This window comes from Aspergillus brasiliensis (genome assembly GCF_001889945.1).
Source record: "Aspergillus brasiliensis CBS 101740 unplaced genomic scaffold ASPBRscaffold_18, whole genome shotgun sequence".
In the NCBI taxonomy this organism is placed as follows: Eukaryota; Fungi; Ascomycota; class Eurotiomycetes; order Eurotiales; family Aspergillaceae; genus Aspergillus; species Aspergillus brasiliensis.
Genome location: NW_027137459.1, coordinates 557,288 through 580,228, shown reverse-complemented (window position 1 = coordinate 580,228; position 22,941 = coordinate 557,288). Strand labels below are relative to the sequence as shown.

The 22,941-nt window shown below is 51.8% G+C and overlaps 7 protein-coding genes across 7 annotated transcripts; 4 read left to right on the top strand and 3 right to left on the bottom strand.

Moving 5' to 3' along the window:
* Positions 1–53: 53 nt before the first annotated feature.
* ASPBRDRAFT_200627 (uncharacterized protein) lies at positions 54–8,042 on the bottom strand (the record flags this gene model as incomplete). Its single annotated transcript, XM_067621460.1, has 15 exons — positions 54–322; positions 395–755; positions 820–1,121; positions 1,179–1,329; positions 1,385–1,555; positions 1,612–2,770; positions 2,820–2,861; positions 2,914–5,132; positions 5,192–5,636; positions 5,686–6,217; positions 6,267–6,559; positions 6,622–7,103; positions 7,156–7,384; positions 7,441–7,616; positions 7,680–8,042. 15 exons carry the CDS (start codon positions 8,040–8,042, stop codon positions 54–56), a joined length of 7,194 nt encoding a protein of 2,397 aa, XP_067474271.1.
* Positions 8,043–9,536: 1,494 nt separating this feature from the next.
* On the top strand, positions 9,537–12,069 carry ASPBRDRAFT_48554 (alpha-amylase). The gene is made up of 10 exons (XM_067626113.1): positions 9,537–9,923; positions 9,989–10,043; positions 10,156–10,259; positions 10,311–10,466; positions 10,521–10,629; positions 10,683–10,845; positions 10,893–10,983; positions 11,034–11,108; positions 11,161–11,212; positions 11,267–12,069. The coding sequence occupies exons 1-10, from the start codon at positions 9,684–9,686 to the stop codon at positions 11,923–11,925; spliced, it is 1,704 nt and encodes a 567-aa protein (XP_067474270.1). The 5' UTR covers positions 9,537–9,683; the 3' UTR covers positions 11,926–12,069.
* A 754-nt stretch (positions 12,070–12,823) lies between these two features.
* ASPBRDRAFT_48553 (GPI anchored serine-threonine rich family protein) lies at positions 12,824–13,791 on the top strand. Its single transcript, XM_067626112.1, has 2 exons — positions 12,824–13,344; positions 13,403–13,791. The coding sequence occupies exons 1-2, from the start codon at positions 13,085–13,087 to the stop codon at positions 13,689–13,691; spliced, it is 549 nt and encodes a 182-aa protein (XP_067474269.1). The 5' UTR covers positions 12,824–13,084; the 3' UTR covers positions 13,692–13,791.
* A 1,205-nt stretch (positions 13,792–14,996) lies between these two features.
* On the bottom strand, positions 14,997–16,625 carry ASPBRDRAFT_136766 (uncharacterized protein; the record flags this gene model as incomplete). The annotated part of the gene is made up of 3 exons (XM_067618826.1): positions 14,997–15,543; positions 15,596–15,829; positions 15,883–16,625. 3 exons carry the CDS (start codon positions 16,623–16,625, stop codon positions 14,997–14,999), a joined length of 1,524 nt encoding a protein of 507 aa, XP_067474268.1.
* Positions 16,626–17,206: 581 nt separating this feature from the next.
* ASPBRDRAFT_48551 (O-methyltransferase) lies at positions 17,207–18,336 on the top strand. The gene has a single exon (XM_067626111.1). It carries the CDS (start codon positions 17,406–17,408, stop codon positions 18,144–18,146), a length of 741 nt encoding a protein of 246 aa, XP_067474267.1. The 5' UTR covers positions 17,207–17,405; the 3' UTR covers positions 18,147–18,336.
* A 561-nt stretch (positions 18,337–18,897) lies between these two features.
* On the bottom strand, positions 18,898–19,978 carry ASPBRDRAFT_59421 (uncharacterized protein; the record flags this gene model as incomplete). Its single annotated transcript, XM_067628056.1, is given in 4 exon segments — positions 18,898–19,094; positions 19,114–19,569; positions 19,623–19,781; positions 19,837–19,978. The coding sequence occupies 4 exon segments, from the start codon at positions 19,976–19,978 to the stop codon at positions 18,898–18,900; spliced, it is 954 nt and encodes a 317-aa protein (XP_067474266.1).
* A 1,052-nt stretch (positions 19,979–21,030) lies between these two features.
* Positions 21,031–22,941, top strand: ASPBRDRAFT_200621 (uncharacterized protein; the record flags this gene model as incomplete). The annotated part of the gene is made up of 2 exons (XM_067621459.1): positions 21,031–21,075; positions 21,127–22,941. 2 exons carry the CDS (start codon positions 21,031–21,033, stop codon positions 22,939–22,941), a joined length of 1,860 nt encoding a protein of 619 aa, XP_067474265.1.

Sequence of the window (22,941 nt, the reverse complement as noted above, 5' to 3'; positions counted from 1 at the left end):
ATATACTCCAGAAAATGCCAATCAGAAGATTATGTATCAAGCATGTACAGAAACTATGGCTTCGAAAGCTGCTCTTTACGATAGAAAAAGATGCAGATGACGTTAATGGAGAGCATCAACAGCAGACACACCCAAAAGTCCGCTTTGCTCAACCCGGCAATCACTCCTGCCGAGAAATCGGGAAAGACATTCCCAGGCCCCAACTTATCGGGGGCTGTAGCGCGAGCCAGAATCGTCGCGACTGAACCCACGACCTGCGCGGCCAGGAGGGTGAAAGTGACATGGAAGCGAGTCATGGTATTCAACAGGATCATTCCGAACCCTACATACATTACCATGTTAGTATCAAGTAAAGCACTGGCTGGGGACTGCTGAATAAGGAAGAGAGACTCACCAATACCCTGAAGACTATCCAAAACGCCCAGCCACAGCCAGAGCGCCCGTCCGAGAATGGCTCCGGCGACTGGTCCACCCGCCCACGGGATATAGGTGCCGATGTTGGAGGTGGCCCAGAGGATCTGCGCCCAGCGTGGCGCGCCCAACCCAATGGCAAAGATTGGGATGAACCAGGCATGTCGCTTGGAGAGCACATGAAAGACCCAGAGCGCAGCGGCCCACACCACGATGAAGAAGAGCAGGACCAGCAGGATGATCTGCCACACCTTGGCATGCTTACTGGACCAGAGGTACAGCCAGTTTCGTCCGTACGGCGCGGATAGCCAGTAGTTGGAGATGAAGACCATGTAGAAGAACCACTAGATATCACAGTTAGATCCAGAGTTTAAGAATAGTAAATGTGAGGCGACAGAAACAACATACAAGGATGATTCGACGCCGAAAGAGCGACAGGTAGAAAGTCGGCACCTTCCCGGGCGTTTGGCGATAATATGCAGGCAGTCCGAAGAAGACCAGGGCCCCCAGCAGCCACAGAACACAGGCCAGTCCGACACCAATCCCGAGCAATGCGTTCGGGTTGGTCATGCTGAGACTGAACCTGGTGCTGCCATCTTGGTTCTGGCTTGCCATCCAGCTACCCCAGTACCACAGGAAGCTGATGCAAAGCTGCTGGCTGCCCTGAATCACGGTCGCTCGGTAAATCCAGGAGCTAAGAGGCGCTCCGCCTAGACATGGAAGGTCAGAGAAGTCTGAATAAAATTGAATATTGGCCATTTACTTACCTTCGTCTCCAAAGTTGAGGGCAAAGAAGATGGATCCACTCGAAGAAGCAAATGAATACACCCCGGTGCCCACATTCTGCAGCCATGTCTGGCTGGTGCTGTTGCTGATAGGGCCCGCAAGCCCGACGAACAGAAAGGCAAGGCCGTACAGCTTCGTTGCAGTTAGACAGACGTTCATGCGGTGAGATACGAGGACGTGCACATACCAGGTAAGGGATAGTCAACACATAAACCGATGGAACAAGTCGGAAGACCATCCACCATATGATTGAGGACGCGAGGTAAATCGATGCCAGGATGTACAGCTTCTCAGCCGTCTCTCCAATCTCGCCGTTCAGCAGAGTAATCTGGTAGGAGTTCAAAGCGAGAATTTGGCCCTATCATATTTCTGTCAATCAATGATCCAGGCAGCGTCGGGAAAGGGCAAACTCACAATGGCAAGTACAATAGAATACAACGGCCAGTCGCCGAGCTTAATCAGCATGAACCGCTTCAAGCCAGTCGGGGGAACATAATCCTTGGGAAGCAGAAACTGCCCCCCGTTGGGGTCCTCAACAGGTGCATTCGCTGCCGGGGTAGGTGGTCGACTGGCGTCCTGAACCTTGAAGCGGAAGATCGAAGGAGACGGAGACGGGAGTGGTGACTTGCCCAGTTTGACGTCGCGGTATCGGTTGAACCAGTCCTTTTCGCTTTTTTCGATGAATTCCTCGATGCACAACTGGTCTTCGGAGTTCTTGCCGTTCAGACCGGCGAGTTTCCTCTCGAACTTGGCGGCGTATTCATGATTGGCATCCGTGAAGAATGGGTTGACTTTCTGAAGGTTGTAGTCTTGCTTCTCTTTCACGATATCATGGATGCTGACCAGACTCATCATCGACGGGCTGATGTTCCTCCGTCCCAGCAACCCATCCTCTGGTCCCGGGCCAAGTGTGGGAGTGCTGGCACCAGAATTAGCGAATGTCGGGGGCGTATGGAGTGCCCCCGAAGGCGACATGGACGAGGCCAGGTGAGGACTAAAGTACTCTTGGCCGGCGACCCCTGGCATGGGCTCAAGTTCCTGGTCATCGTTGCCCAAGGTGTAAACAATGCGAGGACCTCCGCGGGGGACCGAGGATACTGGTCTGCGTCTTGACTCGTTGTCCGTGTCCGAGTCGTTGAACATGTTGAAATTCGACGGTAAGTTGGCTGGCAGCGAGGCAACATGGTTATGGCCTGGCCGAGTCGCGGCTTGTTTGGCATCCGCAGTAATGGGCCTGCTCGGGGGACCGGAGTTGTCTGAGCTGCGTGAACGACTCTGCTCGCGACTGGTATTGGAGCTGGACGAGAACCGAAAGTTGCGAGGTCTATCGGGCACAATGGTACTGCCACCGGATATCCGCCATGAATTGCGATCTTGACTCTTCGAGTGTTTTGCGTGTTTGACGATCGAGGTGGTCTGTAGGATCTCCAAATCCTCAACCCACTGCGCGACGGGGAACCGCTGCTTGCCGGATCGTGCACGCATCATAGCTCGTGTCTCTTGAGATGATCGTAAAGCATCGTTGATTGCCAGCTTGAACTGGTGGATGAGATGTTTGGTTGTCATTGACTCACTGAAACGGTTAGCACTCGCTCTACACACCATACCCGGGAAAAACTTACATTGTGAACCACCATCCTGGCATCTGTCCGAGACCACCGACCCTACAGCATCATCAGCATTGAATACTTCGTCAAGCGTTGAGATAAGACTTACCGTGATCCCACACCCAACGCACCTTTGCGGCCAAATTCGACAGCCACCAAACCGAACGGCTCGTCCCGTGATGGGATCAGAGCAAACTCAGCACCACTGAAAATGAACGGAGGCAGCGCCGTGAATTCTGGCTTGGAATAGACTCGTCCTGGGTAGAGTTCCATGAGCCGCTTCAGTTTCAGGGCGGCGAACCGCCCATAGAGATCGATGACTGGCCCAATGCACATCAACTGCACCTTCGGGTGAGCATTCAAAACCGAAGGGAAGATATCCGCGATCAGATCGACACCCTTTTGCATGGACCAACGGCCGACAAAGACAAACAACTCAGCCTCTGGGTCCACCTTGAGTCCAGCCCATTCCTGCGCCTGCTTTTTCAATGCGCCACGGCTGGCTTCAAACTCCAGATCGATGGTGATCTCCTCCGGCTGCTTGCTCGCATTGTTGTCCCAATCAGCCAAGTCCGATGGATCGGGGTTTGGCAGGGCCCCGACGCTCTTGAGACCCCAGAAAATGGGATATCGGGCGTACGAGCGCTTGCCGTATTTCTTGGAGACACCCACGGCGCCGAATCCGTTCTGGTGGATTTTCAGGTAGTTTGCCGCGCAGTGCAGGAGATTGAAGACGTCGCCGAACTGCACATACTTCTTCACCACCGCTTGATCGAGATTGAACACTCGGCAGACCTCTTGGATTTGCTGCGGGTTGCGCATGGGCCACAAGCCTTGGAATTCTGCGTTATGCAGAGACAGGCAGCATGGGATTGTCCGAGGGAGAAGGTAGAGAGGAGCTGCTGCACCGTGGTAGTCATTAATATGGTAGAGGTCAATCTGCGGGAACCGCTTGATAGCTTCAGCAATGCATTGATTCCAGGCGGAGTAGAAAATGGCGGAATTGAGGTCATCCATCCGGGCTGGGTACGGGTCCGACTTGGATTGCGCTCGAAATACGGGCGCATCTAACAGGACGTAGGTTATATTATGCAGCCGATGATACTGAACATCAACGTGGTAGGTTGTCCCCAGAACAGTCACCACCATCGGCTCACGCGGATCGTCTCTCGGGTAATCCACGCCGCCCACACAGGGGACCACCCAGATGAGATCCTGATGGGTGAGGTTCTTGCCCATCAATTGCGCCATCACGCCCAGTCCACCGATCTTGATCTTGATGGCCCAGTCTTCGATGTCGTATTCCATGGTGGCGATGAGGACGGTGCGTCGGGGGGTGTTCACCACAGCCCCGATGGCAGCGCCGGCCGGGAGTCCTCCTGCTGGGGTCACTGAATGCTGATTGACTTCTGAGCTGTCTTCTTTTTCGTTAGAGTGCCGGGTTATCCTCTGCAGTACGCCCAGAATCGGAGCGAGAGCCGAAGTCTTTTCCGTGACACCGATTTGATTGAACTTGACCTGGTAGAAGGCCTTGAGGTAAATGTATACTGCGCCGACCGCAGTGGCGACGGGTATGACAGCCAGCAAGATAAAGAGAGCCAGCTGGACCCATCGTGATCCAGTGGGGGTCGCGTAGACCTTCAGGTCGCCATCATTCACCGAGAGCTTGAAAGCAAGATAGGGTGAAGGGGGCGGGATGGTGACATTGAACACATTGCTCAGCAACGTGACGGGTGGAACCTGATCAAGAACGTTATCACCGTCAATATCCCCAAAGACCTGAGTCTGATCAGGCAAGCCATCTTCATTGATTCCCCAGGCGTTGAACGCGACCTGTACAGGCCATTCGCCCATGAAATGGATTTCCCAATCGCCAGTGACGTTGCTCAGGCTCATCTTGTTCGAGTAGCCAGCGTCGTATCCGAACTGATTGAATTCGCCCTCGATGAAGAGATTGGGAAAACGACGGGGTGGTTTGTATTGCCATTCGGTGTCTCCATGCTGCCAGTGATCGCTACTCCCGGTGAGCTGGCTCCAGTACTGCGCTATGATGTGCTCGCCATCCCAAGCTTGCTCGGCGGTCCCGGTCCAGTTTTTGCCCGGGATGGACGTGTTGAACCCGGTGTATGTCATCCAGGGGCTGAACGTGGCTCCAAAATCGAGCGAGTAGCGCCACATATCTGCCCCAGGGGCCTGTGGCCGGACCGACAAGGGTTCCGTTGCGGGCGATGGGGTGTCGAACAGGAGGGTGCGACTGTAGTTGGCGAGCTGCGGCCAGACCATGGGGTTGTTCGTCTCTCCGATGCGAAACATGAAATGATCCACGGACTATCCGAGTTACTTAGCATTTCGACTGCATGCAGGTGCATAGGGGAGGATATACATACGTTAGTGGATTGGTTTCCCGCGGCAGTAGTCACGTTGTTAACGGTGATCCTGTGAACTCCAGGATAGACGTTGGTCAGGTTCACCTCGTAGCCAAAGACACTGGGAAGTGCGCCAGGCCATGTCGCTACTTGGGTCTCCGCAAATGATCGACACGAGGCTGACGCCGTGTCGATCTGAGCACTCTCATCATAGAGGGCTTTCGACGTGACAGTCAGCGAGTCGGTGATCTGACTGCAATTCATCTCCTGGGAGAACTCGAAGCCGATCTGTATAGTCTCCCCATCGTTCCCCTGGGATATAAACCGGGCATCGTGGCCGGGGGTGAAGCGTGTTATATACGGAGAAGGTTGCACGAATTTTGCTTTGGGAACAAAGGCTTTGAAGCCCCAAGCGGGCATTGTCAGGTTGGGGTAGCATCCATTGGGGAGCTCGGATCCCTCGAACCTAGTTGTTGTCAGTGAATTTCATTCATTTCTGGATGTGGTAATCATACCCAAGAGTCACCGAGCTGTTAACCAGCGTATATTCGTCAAATGGATAGAACAAATTCTTGACCGTGGTCCCCGCCGGAAATGGCGAGATCAGGGCATCTTTGTCGCTGCAGTTAAACTGGTGATCAACCGTCTTGTTATCGTTCGAATAGACCAGCCAGACACTTTGGTTGCCCTGACCCTGACCATCGAAGTTCTGCAGGTCTGTAAAACGGGACCTCATCACGCTCCACATTCCAGTCTCCGTTGGGGTTCCATTACTGCCGGGAAGGTAGATGTCGAAGGTCTGGTTCGACAATTGCTGGAGGTACCAGCCATCGTTCAGAACGGGGTAGTTCTGACGCATTTCGAACATCATCTTGATAAGACCACGTACGGGGTGAGAAGGGTCGCGATGGTCAAGGCTGACGGAATCATCGCCACATCCGGTCAGAGCGCGATCGAGGGGGAAGTTAACATATTTGGACGCCCCGAGCTTGTAGCATCCGTGGAGCTGCCATGCTTGAGCAGATGACATGGGACCACGTCCGAAGACTATACAGCATTAGAAATGGCATGAGAACTGAGAACGCGAATTACATACTATAGTTGTCAGCCTGGTTATCCAGGATGTAGAAATCCTGTTCCTCTCCCCAGGAAAGAATCGGGATCCCCGGCATAAGTAACGACGCGATGTACAGTCCCAGGTTCTGCTTGTGAGTGCCGTTGGCGATGGCCGGCCACCGGAACACGTCCTGATTCGTGACACCAAACAAGTGGCGTGGATCGAACTTTCCAGTATTGACATTGATCATGTCGTTCGTCTGAACCAGCCCATTCCACGTCTCGATGAAGTTCACGGGGGGGTCGCCTTCAGCGGCGTAGATACCATCCAGGCTGAAGGTTGTCGCGTTAGCTTGCATGGAAGGAGTTTGTCAGGGGGAAGTGGCAGGACTAACCCTAAAAACCGACTCAGTGCTCGGTACAACGTGTAGTGGAACGCAGCACCATCCAAGGCGGATTGCGATGCAGGCCTAAGAAAGAGATCCTCGGTGACATTGCTGGTCCTGTTCGTCATCTCAAATGCCTCGGTAAGATTGGAGATCGTCTGATTCGTCTGGTGACCACGGCCAATATACAGCGACCCGAAGGCGTTCCCGGACACAATCTCGCCTGGGATGTAGAAGTTGTCCTTGCCCACTTGCCGGGCGCACTCCCGCACGGACTCGGACCACTCGCCCAGTTCATCCAGGGTCACTTGCAGAGCCTTGTCGACGCGAAACCCGTCGATGTCCAGCATGGTGATGGTCAGACAGGAGAAGTGTTTGATCTTTGCCAGGACATCAGGTCGCCATGAGCGCAGACGATCTTGCACAAAGGCGAATTTGGCAATCTGCCCTTCCCATTCGGTGTAGTTTCCAAAGGCAGCGACCTCACCATACTGGAACAACAAGTTAGCGGTAGCCATCGCAAGAAGCAGGGAGATGTCATACCTGGTCGAATTCACTGTTCCGGCAAGAAGCGCCAAGGGTGGTGGTGGTCAAGCCAGTGCCGTCATCGTCCCAGAATCGAGGATATTCCCAAGGACATTCCGATTCAACTTCATTCCCGGGTTTGAAGTCCCAGTATTGACGATCATACTTCCAGACGTAATCATACTCGTAAGGGTTGATCGGCGCGGACCGGTTCAAGTAGCCTTGAAAACCAATAAGATCGCCCATTCTATTTCCGCCGTCAGCATCTACCCCTCCGATATCGGGAATAGGAATCACACATACGTCCCAAAGGTATTATCAAACAGAACATATAGCCCTCGTCGATGTGCCTCCGATATCATATTGCGCCAGTCGTCGATCGTCCCATAGTGATGGTCCATCAAGGTTAGGTCGAGCGGGGAGTATCCATCGGCACCCCAGGGGAAGTTGATGTACGGCGTTCCGGCGAGATAGATGCCCTAAGCGAGGGGGGACAATTTAGCTTCCTGTGTCATAGAGACTTCCCGAGGCAGCACACTCACCTTAATCCCCATGCCCTGGAGGTAATCGAACGTGTCGACCAACCCAAGAACGTCTCCGCCATGGCGAAATTGGTTGGAGGTCAGGATATGTTCCCACTGGGTGCCATTGGCATCATCGTTGCTGGGATCGCCGTTGACAAATCGATCGAGGAAGATGGTATAGAACGGAAATCGCCAGTTATCTGGAGAAGGGGTGTATGAGTGGCCATCCCACTGCCCCGAGTAGTCGAGAGGGTCTGTCGCGGTCTGATTTTGGTTGAGATTCCAGTCTGCTTCCTCTGGAAGGTGTGGCAGAGATTGGGCAATGCGGCTCAATAATGCGACAAGGGAAAGATAACGATAAACAAAGATGAACAGATTCATTCTGCACAAGTGAATGCCACTATAGTGACATCCACCAAGCGCGCTGTAGGACCCTCAACTGCAGAAAAAAACTAGCAAAGGAAAAAAAAGAGGACGTCAAACAAGCAGCAACGAGAACAACAGAACAGTGCATGCCCAGCAAGAAAGGATATCCCATGAACCCAGCGATTGCGGAGAGAGTCATAGGGTAAGCATGTCATAGATTAGTGCATTACCCCGGTGCGATAACGCAATGTCCCGTTTACAGCCTCCTCTGTGCACTGACAGTGAGTGAGTGAGGCGGTCGAACAGGCCTAAATTTGGCCGATAGTTCTTGGGGCTGACACACACACACACACACGCCACATTTGGTGGGTGTAGAGGATGTGAGTATCCCGACCAACAAGTCTATTTGAGGCGATTGAAGCCAATTCAGCTTGTAACACGCCACGCCACCTTGCTCGGGCCTCAAGACGAGGTTCCAGGCCCAACCCTGGCAGACTCATGTCTCATCCGGAACCAGTCTGACATGCATTGATATGGGAATTCCGGAGTGGTTGAGAGGCTGAGCGAGCAGCCAAAGTGGGTCATGATGATGGCTGCTCAACGGTGGTGGGGGTGGAAGTCCACCGGACAGCTCACACAGAACCAAGAACCCATGGGGGGGAGGTTTTGGAAGGATCCATCGCGGTGTTGGGGGAGGCGACGAGCAGAGGAGATCCATGGTATGGTTACTATGGATAGTAGCAGTTCGACCTGGCATATGCGGTGACCTGATGTCTCTCATCGGCTCCGGAACCTTCTGCAAGGACAAGATTTGCAGAGCCAGTGATATATCTCCTACCACGGGGATCGGAGATGAACGAACTCCATCGACCCGGCAGTGACATATGCCCGATGGGGGCGAGCAGGACTTGCAGACTTCCGTGAACTCAGAAGGGAGGGAACTGTAGAGACACGTCATCCGTAGGAGAGATGACCTATCCGAGATAATGCAAGCGAGCCAAGCAGATGTGAAAAAAAGAAAAGGGCGGAATAGACATTATCTCTCGGGGATACGAAGGCCGATAAGGGATGCAGTGGAGCGCAGTGGAGCAAGTGAGAGGGTCCGACGGGAAATAGGGAAAAAAGAAAATAACGGGAAGTTTTAAGGTTTGGCTCTCGCTCTTGTGGATAGTCTTGATAGTCTGTTTCTCACTCTCACGGACCAGCAAAGCCTGCCGATCGGGAGAAAGTGACAGGCACTAAAGAACCAACCACCTGGCGAGCGGGCCGTGAGTTAGCAGTCAGATTAGAAGTAACTAAGTAGTAGTAGTTACTAGTTAGTAGTTAGCTGTCTGTCTGTCTGTCGTGTCCGAAAGTACCAATACCCAATACCCAATACTCTTTTCCCATGACAATGTCACGTAAGTTTCCATACCGTCATGGTACACCGGTACCATTTCTTGGTGAACTGTTCAACCTGTCGGTATCCATCCATTCTGTTAGCCTACACAAAGGCCTGGATGTATGTGTCCGCATCGTATATGAACATCCGCAACAGAAGGTTACGCAGGTCATAACCACCGAGACATTTTCTCACCTCTGTCCACCTAATTCGATCACTGGACGACTCCTCCTCGCCTTGCCTGCTCTCATCTGCTCATGCAAACGCCACCAACCATGGACGGGTGGTGGATCATCTCTTTGGTGGTGGTGACGCTGGGAATCCCCACGGTAAATGCGGCGTCCAGAGATCAATGGATCGGTCGCTCGGTCTATCAAATCGTGACCGATCGCTTTGCTCGATCGGATAACTCGACCACCGCCGCTTGTAATGCCTCACAAGGGAATTACTGTGGAGGCTCGTTCCAGGGCATCATCAATAAACTGGACTACATCCAGGATCTCGGCTTCGATGCGGTAGGATTCCCACCACATACCCACCCTCTTCATCTCGGCTATTCTTCTCATCTTTGAAACACCAGATTTGGATCTCTCCAGCGCAAAGTCAGATTTCCGCCCGCACAGCAGATCTCTCAGGTATGGCACTTTCAAACCCTTCACTTACCATCTGCAATCTTGTACATTGTGATAGACATGATATACTATGTAGTTTGGTAGGTAGATAATTCAATCGGTTAACGATTCCTAGCATACCATGGATATTGGCCCAATGACCTATATTCTATCAATACCCACTTTGGCACTCCCAAGGACCTTCAAGCCTTGTCCTCTGCTTTGCACGATCGTGGAATGGTGAGTCGCTCTCTCAGTACTACTGCAAATGAAGCTGACCGCGAAATCTAGTACTTGATGCTCGACATCGTGGTGGGTGATTTGGCCTGGGCGGGAAACTCCAGCACGGTTGACTATAGCACCTTCAATCCGTTCGATGATCAGAAGTATTTCCATGACTTCCGGCTCCTCTCCAGTGATCCCATGAACGAGACCTGTGTCTTGGATGTAAGTGTGCATCGTGGAATTAGCCCGTGGATGTTTTGCTAACGCCATTTTCAGTGCTGGATGGGAGACACTGTCGTGTCGCTTCCCGATCTACGAAACGAGGACGAGCAAGTGCAGAACATGCTGGGGACTTGGATATCAGAATTGGTTTCCAACTATTCAAGTAAGGTCTTTCCGTCACCTGACATCGATCTGATTGCTAATGACCTTCTCTAGTTGACGGACTGCGTATCGACAGCGTCCTCAACATCGCCCCCGACTTCTTCACCAACTTCAGCAAGTCGGCGGGAGTGTTCACTGTAGGTGAAGGTGCCACCGCCGATGCAGCGGATATTTGTCCTTTGCAGCCGAGCTTGAACGGGCTGTTGAATTACCCATTGTGAGTACCTCGGCGTGACACGAGACGGAAGGTGTTGACCGGGTCAGGTATTACATTCTCACAACCGCCTTCAACACGACCAACGGGAACCTGAGCACCATTAGCAAGTCCATCAGCTACACCAAAGAACAGTGCGAGGTGAGTCATGCTCCAGTATGAGATAATGCAAGCAAATTAACGGCATACAGGATGTCCTGGCCCTGGGAACATTTACCTCGAACCAGGATGTCCCGCGCTTTGGGTCGTACACATCGGATATATCGGTTAGTCTAATCGGCCCCTCGATAATGAACAATAACTGACTCTTCCTTGCAGCTGGCTCGCAATATTCTGACAAGCAGTATGCTGGCAGACGGCATCCCCATCCGTATGTCCCCATAGTCAGCAGGATTCTCAGACCTCACTAATAATCGGATTACAGTCTACTACGGTGAGGAGCAGCATTTGTCGGGAGCCTACAATCCGGTCAACCGCGAGGCTCTCTGGCTGACCAACTACTCGATGCGCTCGACCTCCCTCCCCTCACTGGTCCAATCGCTCAACCGCATTCGATCATATGCCAGCGGAGATGGTGAGCAGCACACGCAAGATTCGGCATCGGGGACCGACTACCTTTCGTACCTGTCAGCGCCCATTTACAATTCCACCCACATCCTGGCCACGCGCAAGGGGTTTGCTGGCAATCAGGTCGTGAGTGTCGTATCCAACTTGGGAGCCAAGCCCGCCAGCAAAGCCACCACCAAGATCACGTTAGACTCGGACGGCACCGGATTCCAAGCCAAACAGAATGTGACGGAGATCTTATCGTGCAAGACCTATGTCACGGATTCCAGCGGAAATCTGGCAGTGGATCTGAGCTCGGACGGGGGTCCGCGCGTGTACTATCCCACGAACAGCCTCAAGGACAGCACCGATATCTGTGGGGATCAGACCAAATCGGCGACCCCGAGTAGTTCTGCAGCCTCTTCCGCGAGCCCCAGCCAGTCCCGGGGGTCGGAGACTGGGTTGTTTGGGGTGCCCTTGGGGATCAGCACCTTGGTGGTCACGGTTGCGATGGCCACGTCCTATGCGTTCACCTAGTCTTTGAGCCTCTATTCCTTGTGTCTGTCCCTGTTATCCATGTTTCGTATTCCTTCCGTTTTGATTGCTTTTCATACGTTCTTTACCGTACGCTCTTTACTGTTTTGAAACTGTGGCTTTACTTGAAACGTTATACCTTTCCTTTGGTTGCTGGTACGGTACTAAGTATAGAATGTGGCGTTTTGTCCCTTGGTCCCGGTAGCGACACGGTAGTTTAATGTGTTAATTCCTCTGAATAGAATTTCAACGTTTTGAAAGCCTTCCAGCGTAGAGAAGTGAGTGACGGTGTTCTCTGCTGGCCCAAATGTCATCTAGGATAACTAGTTGACGAACAATAAATTCCTTCGGGTTTCCCGACATTCCTTTGATGGGTCGCCCTGACGGTCGGGCGCACAGGAACCGGCTCGGCTTCGGTTTCCCTTGCCATGACCACAATGACCACCACAGCAAGCGTGCCAGCCTGCAGGATGACCGCAGGTCCCAAATACCCTGCCAACCAATCTAAGTTTGTCGTCACATCGTACCGTCATGAACGGGTATCACAATACACCCGCTGCTCACCAAAATAGAAAGTATTCCGCAGGGATCTTTGACAGCCTCGATTCCCAAAGCCTTATCGGCTCATCCGTATTGCAGCAGCCAATCCCTCCTAGCGCCAACCTTGCGCTGACACGAGATGGCTGCTTTATCTGTCAGGGAACAAACCTCTCTCAGCCAGTCGTATCGGCGCATGTCATTGGTCCGATATTGTGATTTATCCAACACACCCATGACAGATCATGAGCTTCAGAGACATACATCCCGGTCATGCCCGATTGCTGTCCCTCTACGTGGGAGATGTCTTGGATTACACTTTGAAAGACCCTTTTTTCCCGCACCAAGTGAGGCTCAGCCCAGAGGGGAGGATCCTCTCGTATTGCTGTCTCGGGGTGCGGTCTAGACAATCGGCGTGATCCCGGTCTGTTGGGCTTCGCTGGAGGCTGCTGAGGCATTCAGGACTGAATCGACCGGCTGCGGTTTCACCATCCTGTCAAAGAGACCATCATCGAGATGTTGTATAGGACGGAGTATATATAGCGGGTTAATTTCCCGGTAGACATCTGGCATCGCTAGTATCCAGCTTTACTCGTCAGTAGTAATTCAATTCAATTCTATCAACATGCGCTTCGCAATCACCGCCGCCTCGCTGAGCCTCGTCTCGTCGGCGTTGGCCATCACCATCACCGCGCCCACCTCCGGCACCGAGTGGGATTTCTCCACTCCCAAAACCATCAAGTTCACCAGTGATGCCAATGATCCGTCATATATCAGCATCATCTTGCGCACTGTGGATGGATCCTTCCAGACCAAGTTGGCCGACAATGTGAAGACGGCCACTGGGGAGTATACGACCCAGCCTAACCCGAGCATTTCCAACGGGTACGTAACCTGCATTTCGTAGACTCACAGACAGTTAGTAAAGTTGTGTTTCTCCTAGGTCCGACTACGAAATCGAGATCATCGACTCTTCGGGCCAACTGGCTGTGAGCCCGACTTTCACTGTTGAAAAGGGTGCTTCGACCGATGGTACTACTTCCTCCTCCGCATCATCAACTTCCTCATCCACTACTTCTGCTGCCTCTTCTTCTTCTGCCTCCACCTCTTCAACCTCCAGTGAGACCGAATCCACCACAGTTACCACTACAACTGCGGTGTCTTCGACGTCTACCTCGTCGAGCAGTTCTCTCTCTTCCTCTGCAGGCAAGATGCCACTTGATACATTATAGCACGGCGACCTCACTGACTGAAGCTTGATATCTCTACAGGATCCACCACCTCTACCTCTTCTTCTACGTCTTCGTCGTCTTCTACGCGTACTACGCTCGCCACGTCCGCGTCTTCTACCTCCAGCTCCAACAGCACTGCCTCCACGACCACCGCTCAGCTCTCCACCGGCGCGGCTTCGTCTACATTTACCACTCCCCAGGGAGTCGTAGCTTTGCTGGGTGCTGCGTTGGCGCTTCTTTACATCTAGATAGTGTTCTTTGTATTCCTTTCGGGGTTATTATACGCTCCTTTAATCTATGAGTGATGAGAATTGAAATGCAACAGTGTCTGTGAGATTTTCTCCTTCTTTGTAGTCAGACGTAGGGATTAGTATCGAGCTAGAGCCCCTCCAAAGACTCTCGTAGAAGATCTAGCGCACTACGAAAGGAAGGAGTAAATCCCTGAGCCGCAAGCGTGTGTCGATCTGGCGTGGGGCACGGATTGCCAACAACGAACGAACGGATCATCTCCACCGTTCGATGCCGATCGGACTTTTCTTTTCTTTTGCTGGTCTCTACTACTTCTGTCTGTAGCCCTTAGCCCGATGTCACTGATATAATTTTTGAAAGGATAGTTTCAAGATGAAACCATTTAGTGACACCTTCTTTATCTTCTCACCGGAAGATATACTATATATATCTCGGGACTCTGTTAACCTTCCCGTTCTACATTATATTCCGAATAACTTACCATTTCGGACGGCATCTGACTTACTATTTTCGGGTACCGAGTTACTAATCCTTTGATGGACACGTCACAGACAGATCGCCTAGATGCAGGGATGATGATGCTGACGCGAGATCTTTGTCCAGTCGGATGGTAGGGCCTGCCCACGCTCACAGCTTACAAAATGGTGTCATTGCAACTATCGGTGAGGTATTACGGGACGGTATTATTACGGGGTATATTACCAGATGAGATATACTTAGTAAGCAATTAGCTACAGCATCTTTTCAGAGGGGAAAGAAAGTTGCGACGAGCTTAGAAATTAGTGTATTGAGTTCCGAGAATTCCTGCTACTTAATATCCAAGGTATGTACTGATAATGATATCATTCAGAATGTGCATCGCTTCACTGTGAGCTTACTAGGTCAATGTAAGATCGGACCCTTAGTGGTGTTATTATACTGGGATTTTACTAGTAGTCTATATTTTTGGCTTGCTCGACAACTATCTACTACAGCCTCGGAAAAATAGTAATCAAGACCTATCATCATATCTTTAGGAAGATGAATAGCTCATAAGTTGACACCATTGGCCTTCGGTTAATCTCGCTTCAATCCCACCCTCCCCGTATTCCGCAGACCCAGTGCCGGAATCGCCGTACACAAGATCATAAAAGCAAACATGGTCCAAAAGCTCGCACGATACCCCGCCAGCAACGCCGTCTTCTCATCCACAGTGCCCTCCTGATTCTCCGTCACGACTGACGAAATCACCTGCAGAACGGCAAAGCCCAGCGCAGTACCGAACTGCGCCGCAGTATTGAACACCGCGCCCGCGAGGGCCTGGGTGTCTTCCGGGAAAACCTCCGAGATAATGATCAGGCCGACGGTGAACAGCGCGTTGCAGTTCACTGCCTGCAGAAGCTGCGCCACGAATGTATTGGCCCAGTATGGCCAGGCTGGGTTGGCGAGAGCCATGAGGAGAGGGGATAATGAGCCAACAATCGCGGTGAGGACTACGATCCAGATGGCGGGTACGCGATGCACAAAGAAGCCGGATGTCACTTGGATGAGAACGCCGACTACCAGACTGGGGATGATACGGATGGATGCTTGGAGGGCTGAGAGGTCCTGAATTTCTTGGAAGCTGTGACGATGTCAGCGAGATTTTGGTAACAGCTGAGATGCAGAATACTAACAACAAACTTGCGAAGAGCTCTAGGGAGTTGATCACCGCAAAAGACAGCGCAATGGTGGCACAGATGCTGGAAAACGTAGCATTCTTCCAAAACGAGTTCGGAATTAGTGCTGGCCGTCCACGGCGAACTTGATAATGAACCCAGATCACGAATGACGGCAATGCGATCGCGGCCAAACACAGGATGACAATGCTCGCTGTTTCCTTGATGCGATATACGTTCGCACTGAGGATTCTGTTGCAACGTCAGTCATCCATTCAGGGACATACTCGGTAGCCTCAACTCACGCCAGTAAATAGCACAGCAGCGCCATGAAAGCGGACGCCAGCAGCGCTCCGACCCAATCGACCTTGAACTTCAAATCATGCAGGACATCCTGCAGTTTTCGAGTATGCGGAGTCCCAGGGAGTGCCCAGAGGCCAATGAACGAAAGCACAAGGGTGATACCACCAGCGATATACCAACCTACTCGCCATCCCACGGTATCCACCAAGACTCCGCCGAGGACAAGACCCAGGCAGAACCCGACGGGTTGCGCCATCCCCAGACATGCAAAGGCCAGATTCCTGCCTCTACCCTGGGGAAACACCTGAGTGGCAATGCCTACAGCGGATGCCAGGTGCAGTGCCAGGCCGACACCCTGGATGGCCCGCATGGCCACCAATTGAGTACCTTCCTTCGCCAGACCCATTCCAACCATCAATGCGCCGCTGGCAAACGTGCCCACGAGATCGACCCATCGGGGACCAAGGACATCTGCCAACGACCCAGCGAGCAATAACGTCGAGGCCGTAGCGAGGCCCGATACAGACACGGGCCAGAACGACAGCGACGATGGCAGTTGGAGGTCCTTGGTAATGGTGGGAAGTCCAATCGTCACCAAGCCGTTGATGATACTCGAGAGCATGGTATTGCCGCTCATTTGGAAGACAATGATGACGCTGCGCGCCTTGGATATGTGCGTGTCGGGTTGCTCGCCTTTAGTTCCTTCGGTCCGAGACTGAATGCTGGGTGTCTCGAGACGAATCATCGAGGCGCGACGTTCCCCAACATGCTCAGAGCCTGTGTGAGTGACTGTGATGGTCGACATTTCGCTATTGAACCTGCCAGACAGTGATTGACACAAGATGGAAATTTTCAAGAAGAAGAGTCATCGAAGTTGTCGGCAATATGGGCATGGCCCCACTTGTGACTGGTTTTTAGGTGGAAGAACCAATAACATTCCGTCCGCTTAGAATAGGCTGTCAAGCCAGGGCGCGGTCAGTACTAACTTAACCTCATCAACAGGAGGTTAGTTATACTGCAGCCGATTCTATGCGCGCGCTGGGGTTGCAGTTGCGACGGGGTCGGAAATTAGTGCGACAGTGTCAGAGAAATTCTGACTCGACTCGGTTTTTCTGAACCCGAACCAATTCTACTGAACTAGAATCAGCTTTTTAACTTTATTCATACTATAATAAGAGGGCTTTGAGGGTTATTTGGTTTATTTAAGGTATTAGAGATTATTAGTTATCACACGTATAAGCTCATTTCTCAGTCAGGATTTGTCTGAATCTGTCTGAACTGTTTTCTCTAGGTCTGGTTCGACACCATCGCACTAATATCTCACCCCGCCGCCGGTGCTCCGTGGGGAACCAGATGAGAAATGACTCATGCTGATGATCCTGATCCTTCGGTATCATGCGCCCATGTCTCGACCTCGTATAAATATCGTCTGCGCGCCCACAATTTATTCTATTATTGCACAAAATATATCAACCAATTCAATCCATCTAGCAGACTAAATTCCCTTGCAGTTTAATTCTCAGCTATGGCGCAATCTTCTAACCCCTCAACCCACACTGCGTACGATGCCCTACCCAGCAACCATGACCCACGCCCAGCCGCCGTGGACAACTACATCACAACGCACCTCCATTCAGCGAGCTACCACTCCACCCTAGAACAGATCAACAGCGACTCCCTCGTCGCAGGCTTAGAAGACATCGCGTGCTCAGCCCCGCAAGCCAAATTCCTCATGCTGCAAGCGCGAATGTGCAACGCCAAGCACATCCTCGAAGTGGGCACATTAGGTGGATACAGCGCCGCATGGTTTGCCATGACCAGTCGGGAGACCAAGGTAACTACCATCGAACTAGACAGTCGCCATGTCGCGATTGCACGGCAGAACTTGGAAAAGGCCGGGTTAAGTGAGAGGGTCGAGATCTTACAGGGTCCGGCGATTACAGTGTTACAGGATCTTCAAGAACAGGTGGAGAGGGGGGAGCGGGAGAAATTCGATTTTGCATTCATTGATGCGAATAAGCAGGATAATCTGACTTATTTTCATGCGGCGATTCAGCTGACCCGAGAAAAGGCAGTGATTATCGTGGATAATGTGGTAAGGAATGGAAAGGTGGCTTCGGCTGAGGAGGTGGAGAAGGATGTCCATGTCAAGGGGGCGAGGAAGTTGATTGAGGGGATTCAGGCTGCAGATGGAGTTGAGGCCACGGTCATTCAGACGGTGGGGGAGAAGAATTATGATGGGTTTTTGATAGCAATGAAGAAGTAAGCCATGCTTTTGGGGAATAGGGCTGCTTTGGATAGAAGCATATCCTCTCTCAAACATGATCCTTGTTTACAAGGACCATGAAGAATCAATATCTTTCTTTGTTTTGGAATGAATAGTTGGGTAGATACTGGCCGAAGAACTATTCTGAATATGTTTGCGAATAGTATTTCTCTCGAGAAACATGCAAGCTACTCGTAGATCAACTTTTATCCTTTCATTCCTGTTAAATTATAACCCTCTGAGCAAATACATATATTTCACATCAAGCAATGACCCTGGTAGCATTGCTGGAATTAAGAAGACTTGGGATGCTACTATTCCGTCTCAATTATTATCTATCACCTCAAACTCTATATATTTCTCCAGCAATTGCCTAAGCAATTCACAGTGTGCCACCTCAAGTAAGTCATTCAACGGGCAGAAGAACCACCCTTCCAGAATATGACATCTCATCTTGAATAACATGGCAATCTTGACCGCCGGAATCGCGTATGCATGCCGGGATGCACGAGATCAGGCTGTATCACCCCTTGCGTAGAGAGCTTCCGAGCCAGTTGGTTTCTTTACCTGCTGTGTAACTATCTCACTCTTTGCATCTCGCTTGTGATGCAATCCCCACGGCAGATGCCTATTTATAGTTGTTCCTTTTTTATTTCATCTGCAGCTCGTTGATGCAGACTTTCCTCTGCCCGGAATATACCAACACGCAAGCCTACTGAACTACAGATGATACGGCTGTATACTCGAGAGGTCATCTCAATAATCGTACTAATATCGACAAGTCCAAGTAATTCAAGAGCCATCTAGATGAAAGGTGCCACCGGGGTGGCAAATCCCACCCGAAGGTCCAGGCCATTCCACACGGTATAATATGCTTTGAGTAAGGGAGATCCCACCAGCCACACGGCGCGCCCTTCTCCCGTCGGATCCTCCAGGGGCTCAGTGGGGCTGTTGAAAACGGCTTGACAGATTCCGGGCTGCCCCGGATACTCGCCGAGGTTGAAGAACGACCGAGGGAGGGTGATAGTTTGACCATCTGTGCTAATGGTGAAGGTCAGCTCCGGAGCGACCGCATTCAGAAGAGGACACGGAGCCCCCCATGCCCCAGCTGAGTCGATCTGCGTAATAAACGGCGAGATTTGGCGGTAGAGGTCCTCCGCTGACTGTTGATCAGGAGTTTGAAGAAACGCGGTGCCTGTATCGAGAGCAATCAGGCCAGCCGTGAACGGTGCGGGCGGACCACCCGCGATCCCCGTGCTGTAGTTGCCGGTGGGCCGCCCATTGATGTCCAGACGGACAAAGTCCACAACGTAGGCCTCGGAGAGAATGCTCGCATTGCGATTCAGATCAGTCCAAACAATATCACCAACGAACTTGGACTCATCCACTCCGCCCACGGTCATCTCCGCCCGATACTCTGAGCCTGGGACGAAGTAGAAGGCAAACACAGGCTCATTCAGCTGACCGCTATAATACCACGACCAGAATGTGGGAATCCCATCATCAGCAGACTGCGGTGCCACCCCCATCCCCATGATGCCGTCCATGGGCATATCGCGGAACACTTCTGGAAACTCGGTACAGAAAACGATCCATTGTCCTGATGAGGTGAGCTCTCCCAGACGGACGGTGTCACTGTTGACCGTGCAATTGACTACTTCTGACGTGCGCAAGGGTACTGTCGTGGCACCAGTGCTATATTCTCCCACGACTTTCACATTGGGCTTCCGAGAGAAGGTCTGAGATCCGGCAGGTTGAAAGAGGGTATGACTGCCACAGTCGGTGCAATTTCTCATCGGTAGAACCAAGTCTGTCGATCCTGTATCGTACATCACCGTGCTACAAAATAGCCATCAGCATGAAGTCACCGAAGTTGAATGGAAAACTACCGACAAGATCTGTGGCGGGTTGCCTACCTGGATGGTGCTATACCACTGGCCACAATCAATATATTAATCCTGCCGGAAGTTAATATGAGGACTCACCTGGAGATCTGTATTCGCAATCCAATCTCGCAGGGGCACTGTTACCTGTCCCCGATAATTGGTAATATTATGCCGTCCGACATGGCCTTCTAGCTGAATTGTGTACGGCGCAGGAGTTGGGCGGGCTTTGCCAGATGCAAATACCAGCAGCGAAGTAGCAGGCCATGAATGAAAAGATCTCATTGTGGGCAGAATGATACGAGCAAGAGAATTAACCCTTTAGGATTTATCGTTGTGCGACCAAGTACTATCTTTATAGGCCGCATCTCTCCTCTGTCTTCCCAGTTATCAGCCGAAGTTGTGGCAGACAGTCGTCATGGCGCATTGCACCCTGGTCAATTTATGCAGCTGCCTTTTTTCTGCGTTCGTCCGAACCGCCTCCTTCCGAAATCTTCGATAAACCAGGCCTTTTCCCCTTTGTCTGTCCCTTTGTCCTTGAATCTCCTTTTCTTTGAGAATTAATAGAGCAGCGATATTGAAAGCTACATCCATGGGTACCGTGCGGCCAGTAAGGATGGACGTCGGAAATATCCGATTGACAGCAGACAAGCTTCTGAGATCATCTGGGGACCTACCTGGCATTCATTTGCTGCTGCTGGTACAATACACCACCAATGCTTACTGGAGTTCTATTCTTTGGTGATTACTGGAAAGTTTCTCCTCCATCATGAAGACACTTCTATGTCTAGTCACACACTCAACTGAAAGCTCTTTCAAGAACAGTTGAAAATACCGTATATAATCACCATTTCCATTTCATATATTTGGTATAAATGGCTGCAATAATGGGCGCCAACTGGTGATCCTATCGATCTCAGCATTCAACAGAACTCAAGAGGTTATCTCTGCAAACCTGCTGTCAGCAACATTAGTACAATCGTTCAAGGGTATTAGCAACCATGGATAAACTACCAGCGGAGATTAAGCTTGCTATTGCAGAATCAGTAAGCACCACCCCCTAAATCTTCCAGACACAACACTGATAAAGCTGGTAGGCATGCGATCGGACCCAGGAAACCCTGAAGGCGCTATCTCGAGTTAATTGGGAATGGAACGCCATCGCAGGACCGGTCTTATACCGTCACCTTATCATTTCATTGAGGTATCGCGTTGCCCGTCCTTCTTTCCTCGACCTGCCGCAAACCCAGCGAGTCTTTTCACATGTCAAGCGATTAAGCATTATGACGGTAGATGGTTCGGAGTCTGAACAAGAAGCGTACCAAGAGGTCCGTGACGCCCTGGAAGAGGTGGATCTCGGTGGGAAATGGATCTCCCCATGCCCCTATTACGAAGGAGATTGGGCTCCCATTGTCAATCTGATTCGAATGCTGCCTCATCTCTATGAGTTTGACATGCTTGATGGCAAAGGTGGTCCGGTCACGCTCGCCGACACAATGTTACAATATCATCCAACCTGTCGAGTGTCACTCTTCACCTCCACGCGTTCCACGGGTACCGCTTGGGATAATTCACCGCTGCTCCACGCCGTGCATCAATGCTTCGAGGAGTTCGGTCATAGGTATCGTCAAGCTAAGGAAAGGTTACTGGGGAACATTGTGCAGCAAGCACCACATGTCCGAAGGGTTGCACTGCAGTCTTGGGTTGAGATTCCGATGCAGGAGCGGCAACCTCCCCCCCAACCTCCCATGGTAGCACTGAATATCCCTCCAGCACCCGCCCAGTTGGAATCATTTTGCTGGCCGCTGACGAAGAATTTAACCGCAAAGCACTTCCACAACTTGTCACGGCTGACGGACATGCGGCAGCTGAAAACCTGGATGACCGGTTGGATCCAGGATGAGCTGCTGCTACAAAACATCGTGGAAATGCACCCTTTTGAGAAGCTGACTCGCCTGACGATTACATTGCGCGCACCAACGAAGGACGATCAGGTCTTCTGGTCCAGAGCAGAAGCCATGTTGGAGTCATTGCCCCCATTGACGTACCTCTGCCTCCTCGGCGCATATACGCCCGGATTCCTCACTGGCGGTGGAGTGCTCCGCAAGCATGGGCCGACATTACTCGAGTTATGTTTACATAGGAGTGAACATTTGTGGTACCGACCACAGCAGTGGGAGCTGGTGGCGACCAGTGGTATGGGGCCCAGATTCTCCCGCGATGATATCTTAGCCCTAGCCCATCAGTTGCCACGACTCAAGAAGCTGCGAATCTGTGTCCAGCGCCGCCGGGGGCTCGAGGCGGACGCATATCCGGCCCTGGGCGGGTTCTCGTGCCTCGAGGAGCTCGACTTGGTCCTGAACTGCGTGCCAGAGATGGATGCAAACGAGGGACCCATCCCGCCTCGGGAGTTGACCGAATGCGAGAAGGGACGAAGCTGGCTGGGCGCTTCGTCGATATTCAGTTGGCCCAACTGGCACCTGCGGGACCTCTTGATTAACTGTGCGATTGATAAACCGCTGGCCAAAGCCATCTTTGCACATGTGTCGGGAAGCCAAAGGGGGCACGGGTTGCAGCGCCTGACGATCCATCCTCTGTATGGCCAGGTGGACCAGTATACTCTCTACGGCCCTCATGGGTACCTCCAAGGTACGGTGGACGAAGATCTTCTACGACAACTGGCCCCGACATGGACGGTTGAACTCGATCTTCTCACCGGATTACGGACCGAGCCATCCTTTTGGCCTAGCGTTTTACCAGCTGTCCTGGAACCTGATCTACTTCATAGTATCGTCCAATCTATCTGGCCTACGGAGCATAGAAAAGATGGGCGACTGGAATGGCACAGCTGGCCTCTGAGGTCATCCGACGTGGAGACTGCTCAGGACATCTACGAGGAGAAACCAATGTAG